Source organism: Selaginella moellendorffii, unplaced genomic scaffold (assembly GCF_000143415.4).
Source record: "Selaginella moellendorffii unplaced genomic scaffold, v1.0 SELMOscaffold_39, whole genome shotgun sequence".
In the NCBI taxonomy this organism is placed as follows: domain Eukaryota; kingdom Viridiplantae; phylum Streptophyta; class Lycopodiopsida; order Selaginellales; family Selaginellaceae; genus Selaginella; species Selaginella moellendorffii.
The window spans coordinates 971331-978228 of record NW_003314300.1 but is presented as its reverse complement, the minus strand read 5'-3'; the positions used below and the strand labels follow the sequence as shown (position 1 = coordinate 978228).

General features: G+C 47.8%; 1 protein-coding gene and 1 long non-coding RNA gene across 2 annotated transcripts; both read right to left on the bottom strand.

Moving 5' to 3' along the window:
- Nucleotides 1-1416: 1416 nt before the first annotated feature.
- On the bottom strand, nt 1417-1866 carry LOC112349496. Its single transcript, XR_002993399.1, has 4 exons — nt 1791-1866; nt 1681-1740; nt 1517-1620; nt 1417-1455 (listed from the first exon to the last, which is right to left on the bottom strand). It is a non-coding gene; the product is annotated as an uncharacterized LOC112349496 (long non-coding RNA).
- A 69-nt stretch (nt 1867-1935) lies between these two features.
- Nucleotides 1936-4989, bottom strand: LOC9659555 (proline-rich receptor-like protein kinase PERK1). The gene is made up of 8 exons (XM_024683918.1): nt 4056-4989; nt 3255-3890; nt 3106-3186; nt 2980-3050; nt 2847-2923; nt 2641-2788; nt 2426-2584; nt 1936-2365 (listed from the first exon to the last, which is right to left on the bottom strand). Exons 1-8 carry the CDS (start codon nt 4969-4971, stop codon nt 2036-2038), a joined length of 2418 nt encoding a protein of 805 aa, XP_024539686.1. The 5' UTR covers nt 4972-4989; the 3' UTR covers nt 1936-2035.
- Between the last annotated feature and the right edge of the window lie 1909 nt (nt 4990-6898).

Below are 6898 nucleotides of genomic sequence, written 5' to 3'. Positions count from 1 at the left end.
ATGAATAGGACATAGACAATTGGTACAATCCTAGAGTTTCCAGCATCCCAATGCCATGACTAGCACACAAAACATAATCAAATGGAGTTTAATATTATTTTAGTATATTAGTGGACTAATGCAAGGATATAAGCACTTCATAAGCTAGCATAGTATAAACCTAACACAGATGTAAAACAAAAATAAGCATACAAACAAGAGCTAAACTATGTTTTAAATTGATTAGCCATGCTTGACCTACACACTATTTTACCCCTCACTTTAGTCCTAAGAGTTAGTCTTTGGGACAATCATAAAAATTTATTAAATATAAAATGATGTTAGATTGTGAATTTAAACATGGGAACAACATATAAGACACCTGATACCCAAAGTAAAGCCAAAGGTGTGCCATATAATAATGGTTGAATCAAAAGTCTAACGAGCATGACATGTTTGGACTAAAAACTCCAACTTGGAAAGTCAAAAGCAAGAGTGAAAATCTCAATAAAGTGCTCAAAGGAGCAAATACAAAACAATCAATGAATGATCACTTTAACTTTCATAACTTTAGCTTGTTTCGCTATTGCAAACTCTAAAAAGAATATAAATATAAAGTTATGTGCTCTTTGCATGCTTCTCTGAGAATCCTATTGGTGCATCGTTTGTTTGTGGGTCACATACCAGACATCTCAAACAAATACCAGCCTCAGCTAAACAGGGAAAAAAAACTTAAAGTCAATCAAGATGAAAAGTATAGACTTAGCGTGGACAATTATCTTGTGGGGCATACAGTGAAATCCAGTTCGAATGCAATCTGCAGAATTGAGTGCAAGGAAATAAGAACTGCCTGGAGAAACTACGAAATCAAGAACCTGCTTGAACATCACATTGTCCTCCTTGTTCACGCAAGTCCCCTCTGCAAAAATGAGCAAAATAGTGTCTTCCAGATCGCTTGCGTCCCTTCTGAAGCTTGGTTTTACTTTCCAGCTTGCTTTTCGTCTCAACTCCATTGCTACGCACAGCAATCCCCTGCGGATGATCGATCGCAGCCTTCTCGATCAAGAAGTTTGGATCACATTCTCACGCTCTCACATAAACCTGAGTCTATGTACCTGGAAAACACTCAAAAGAAAAGATTTATAGAAGATGGTTAGCTCACCATCCCAAGCTGGATACTTTTGCATGATCATAGCAAAGGAGTCATCTGTGAAGAAGTGTTCTAAAAACTTTTATCATTGTGGAACCAAATCAGATGTTCTGAGCCACGGGCATTAATGCCAAATTCCCTATAGAGGTAATCAAGAAACTCCAACAATTTTTGAAAGATATCCATCGCGGAAGAAACCTTGGGAGAAGAAACAAACGTTAGCTACTGAAGAAACAAAGCACGATGAAAACAAACGTTAGCTAGAGCATCATCGACGTTTCCTTGAAATGACCAATTCACCTGTTGCTGTTGATCCGGTTCTTCTCCTGTTCACAAAACCGTGGAATTAGTATAGAAAAACTCATTCCAAACTACTAGACGTCTCACATTTCAAAGATCGTGACAAACTGTTTGAAGCAGCTTGTTCCTCACTTGGAGAGAGAGCCAATGCGCGTTCATCACATTGAATCGCATGTCCACTTTCATGTTCACTGTCGAACAAGAAAAAAAAAAGTTGATCACCAAAGTCCCAAACACCAAAAAAATCACACCTTTGTTCACATTTTGGCCGCCAGCACATCCACTCCTCGCAAAGCTCACAGTCACATGATCTAGAACGAAAACCTCAGCCGAAATCCCTTCCCAGCTCCAAGAAACTCACCGATCGAGAGCCGAGGGATGGCTGATTGCCATAATCCGCCTCGGCCGCTGCCTCGCGGCTGGAGATCATCTGCTGCTTCTGGATGAACCGCGCGGGCGCTTTCTTCTCCCCAGCCTTGCAAATAACCGAGGCACACAAGCCCGGCCATCGCGGCCAAGCATCGATCAAATATATTATACAAACGAGACAACGTAGTAACTTAAAAAAATATTCTCTTCTTCCCTGTGATATTTCTTCTCGAAATTTTACCGGCCATTGAGACGATTACTGCTGTTGGTGTTGGCATTGATCTCACTGGAACTCGTCGTGTCCGAGCTCCAAAGCAACCCAGCCCGCCGCCTCTCCATCTCCATGCTGCTCATCCCTTCACTGCTCGACACCGAGGGATCGCTCGTCGGCGGGCCACTGTGTTCGGAGCTCCCGTGTTCTTGGCTTCCAAACACCACCTTTTGGAACCTTTTCATGTCTGAGACGTATTGGTTGCTATTGTAGTCCGCACTCGTGAAGTTCGAGTTGTGGCCTGGCTTTACTCCTTGGTTGAGGTCGGAGATATCGCTTTTTAGAGCGGGGACAACCTGAAAGAAAAATGCAAGGAGTTTAGTGGTTGCTCGAGAAAACAAAAGATGCAAACAAACCTCTGCCATCCTTGGGCGTTCTCTGGCTGAGTGTCGAACGCAGGCTGCAGCTGCCTCGACCATTCGTAGCATCTCGTTCTCGTTGTAGTTTGCTAGTCTTTCGTCGACTACGCCACCGAGGTCGCCATTCTCGATAGCCTGCATGAGGTATGGTCGAGCCTGAAAGAGGCAATAAGTTTTAGCATGTCCAAGGATGAGGTTTTGCAAAGACTCACCCATTCGACCAAGCTGTCTTTTCCCACAGGTTGCGTGGTATCTACAGGCCTCCTTCCCGTTATAAGTTCCAGTAGGACGACTCCAAAGGAGTACACGTCTGACTTCTCCGTCAGTTTTCCTGTGGAGGCGTACTCAGGCGCAAGGTACCTGGAAGTTTGAAAAATTCATATGGGAAACTGATATATTTGGTTGGTTATGTCCTTACCCGAAGGTTCCCATAACTCGAGTAGTGACGTGTGTGTAAGTGTCAGAAGCGAGCTTCGCAAGCCCAAAGTCAGAGACCTGTAATGGACAAGCGTTACAATTGAAAGAAAGTGAGCAAATATGTAACAACAAACCTGAGCGTCAAAATTGTTATCCAAAAGAATGTTAGACGACTTTATGTCCCGATGAATGATTCGAGGATGGCCTGCAAGAACGAATGACTTTTAGATTAAGTTCCAACGGAGAGATAGAGATCTTACAGTCTTCATGAAGATATGCTAGTCCACGAGCAGAACCAGAAGCTATTTTCAATCTCGTTGGCCAATCCATCACGGTTCTACCTTCACCTGAAAAAACAAGAGAGAAAACGAGACTGAGAACAAGGAAAAACACGGACAAAAACTTGTACCGTGCAGGTGATGCTCCAGCGTTCCATTCGGCACGAAATCGTAAACCAGCAGCCTCTGAGCATCCTCAATGCAGTATCCAACCAGCGAAACCAGATGCCTGTGATGAACTCTGCTAATAATCTCAACCTCAGCTCGAAACTCACGCTCTCCTTGCCTGCTTCCATCTCTAAGCTGCTTCACAGCTACAACTTGACCACCATGGAGAAATCCCTTGTATACACATCCAAACCCACCCTCGCCGAGAAGATTGGCCCTGGAGAATCCAGCAGTCGCTGCCTCAAGTTCCTCGTAAGTGAACAACGACCTGGAGCTACCCATGCTCGGGCTCATACCGGGCGGTGGTGGTTGCGTGAACAACGACCTGGAGCTACCGATGATCGGGCTCATACCGGGCGGTGGTGGTTGCGTGAACAACGACCTGGAGCTACCCATGCTCGGGCTCATACCGGGCGGTGGTGGTTGCCCCCAGGAATCCTGTCTTCCCGAATTACTGTAGTGCGGTGGTGGCGGCGGAGGTGGTGGCGGAACTGGAGACCCATACGCGTAATTATAGTGAGGCGGCGGCGGCGGTGGTGGCGGAGGAGGCTTGTGGTCATAATGATCTGGTCTTGGTGTCCTGCCGGCTTCATGCATCTCTGGAAGACGCAAGAAAACTTTTAGAATTCATGTCGCCTGCATTCCCTAAAGCTGGCGAACATTATTAAGAAGCAAAGCACTCAAGCAAAAAGAGATAGCTTGAGATAGCTAAAACCAAAGATGAAGAAAAGCACGCAAGCAAAAGAGAGAGGAAGAAACTTTACCAGCTTTGCATTGCCCTGATCCATACGCGTGGTCATCTCGTTTATACTTCCTCTTGGACTTCCTTCGGAGGCAGCAAACCACCAGCGCGAGCACGATCAAGATCAAAATCCCGGCCACGGCAATCCCCACAATCGCGCCAGCGGTAATCGAGCTACTGCCGCCGCCGCTGTTGTCGCTAGTCGTTGGAGCAGGAGGTGTGCCAGGAGGAGATGGAAGAATGTTCGCGCCAGCGTCAGGGGGAGGAGGAGGAGCTCCACCGCCGGATGATCCATCGGCTCCGCCAGCGTCAGGGGGAGGAGGAGGTGATCCATCGGCTCCGCCAGCGTCAGGGGGAGGAGGAGGTGATCCATCGGCTCCGCCAGCGTCAGGGGGAGGAGGTGATCCATCTTCTCCTGGAAGACGAGGTGATCCATCGGCTCCGCCAGCATCAGGGGCGTACGGACCCAGGCCCAGGCGGGGAGGACCCAGGCCCAGGCGGGGAGGAGGAGGTGATCCATCGGCTCCGCCAGCATCAGGGGCGTACGGACCCAGGCCCAGGCGGGGAGGAGGAGGTGATCCATCGGCTCCGCCAGCATCAGGGGCGTACGGACTCCGCAGGCGGGGAGGATCGACTCCGCCAGCATCAGGGGCGTACGGACCCTGGCCCAGGAGGGGAGGAGGAGGTGATCCATCGGCTCCGCCAGCGTCAGGGGGAGGAGGAGGTGATCCATCTTCTCCTCCTCCGTCAGGGGGAGGAGGTGATCCATCGGCTCCGCCAGCGTCAGGGGGAGGAGGAGGTGATCCATCTTCTCCTCCTCCGTCAGGGGGAGGAGGTGATCCATCGGCTCCGCCAGCGTCAGGGGGAAGAGGAGGTGATCCATCTTCTCCTCCTCCGTCAGGGGAAGGAGGTGATCCATCTTCTCCTCCTCCATCCATTGATGTGGTTGCTGTCGCTGTGCTAGAATTTCTTTGCGACCTAAAAATAGCCTGTTATTTAGAATAAAGGCATGGTAGCGAAGGATAGTCTTGAAATTTTCGTCGCGATATTTCGGTCACAGAACGATCGATCGATCGATCATCGCCCTAGTCGCCTCTAGCCGTAGTGACGAAGAGCTCCTCGGTCAGCACACGGCAGAATTGACGCAATGTCTGGTGTGACAGGACTGGCGCGTCAGATTGCCTAGGAAGCCATAATGCCGGGACCAAACCATGTTACGTCAGGACCAAAAACAAAATTTCTTACAAGCGCCATAGCAAGGCGGTATGGTGGCATTCTTGCGCGTTGTACAAAGAGTTTGGCCAAGGCCGTCAGCATTTCGATTCCCATTATCAAACGGTGCTTGACTCGTGTGCCTGACTCGTGTGCTTGACTCAAACGAAGAATGAACACACAAACGTCGCAAGCGCGTGCGGTTCTTCGTCGCTTTCATTTCTCATCTGGTCCAAGCCGGCCCAGAGGAGCGGAGATTTTTTATTCGGCATTGGCTTTCTTCGAAATAAAAAGAAAAACAAGAAAAAAACCACGTCGATCATTCCATGAATTTGTCTTTGTTCGTAATCTTCTTAGCATGGTCTAGGGGAGTTTCTGGCCCGTGGAGGAAAAACGCGTAGGCTACAGGCTTTCACGCAAAATTTAGAGAAAACAAAGCAAGAATCTTACATTTTCCAATGGCACCACGTTGAGCTGTTCTTCTTCTGTGAGTTTCGAGATTGGACGTAGTATTTCAAGCGACTTTCGTAACTTCAGCTCGTTTCGCTATCGCAGACTCTGAAAGGAATATAGAATATAAATAAGAAGAGTGCTCTTTGCATGCTTCTCCGAGAATCCTATTGGTGCATCGTTCATTTGTGGCTCCACATACCAGACATCGCAAACGACTACCCAGGACGACATCAGCTTCAGCTAAACGAAAAAAAAAAACTGAAAGTCAATCGAGATGAAAAGTATAAACTTAGCGTGGACAATTATCTTGTTTTACTTTCAGAGAAACGGGGCAGACAGTGAAATCCAGTTCGAATGCAATCCGCAAAATCAAGAGCAAGGAAATAAGAACTACCTGGAGAAACTACGAAATCAAGAACCTGCTTGAACATCACATTGTCCTCCTTGTTCACGCAAGTCCCCTCTGCAAAAATGAGCAAAATAGTGCTTTCCAGAACGCTTGCGTCCCTCCTGAAGCTTGGTTTTACTTTCCAGCTTGCTTTTCGTCTCAACTCCATTGCTATGCACAGCAATCCCCTGCGGATGATCGATCGCAGCCTTCCACTGCTTTTCTCGATCAAGAAGTTTGGATCACATTGTCGCGCTGTCACATAAACCTGAGTTTATGTACCTGGAAAACACTCAAAAGAAAAGCACCATCCCAAGGCGGATACGTTTGCATGATCATAGCAAAGGGAGTCATCCGTGAAGAGTGTTCTAAAAACTTTTATCATTGTGGAACCACATCAAATGTTCTGCATTAACGAAACTTTGCCAGCCTGAGAGTGCTCATAGATTTCTGAGTTGGTTTTCCGCCAAACAAGCGCTACAGTTGCCCTGAGTGGGCAAGTGCCGCAACCATCCAGGTGAGAATATCTCACACGGCATTCGATTGAGAATCCCTCGCTGGGACGTAAAGCTGCAGCATTGAAGGGAGTTCAGTTCCCCTCGATCAATGAGTTCCTAGCAAAAAGCCATCTTCGCGAGTGACAGACTACTGACAGACTCGAGGCACTGCGCGATTGCTCCAGGCGAAACACCGGCCTCGCCACTAGAGCTCAGATTACGGATTGTGCCTAAAAAAGAAATTGCCCTTGCCACGTATAAAACGTATCAACCCTGAAAGAAACAAAGAACCCTATGGCGAAAGAGTCTGAAAGG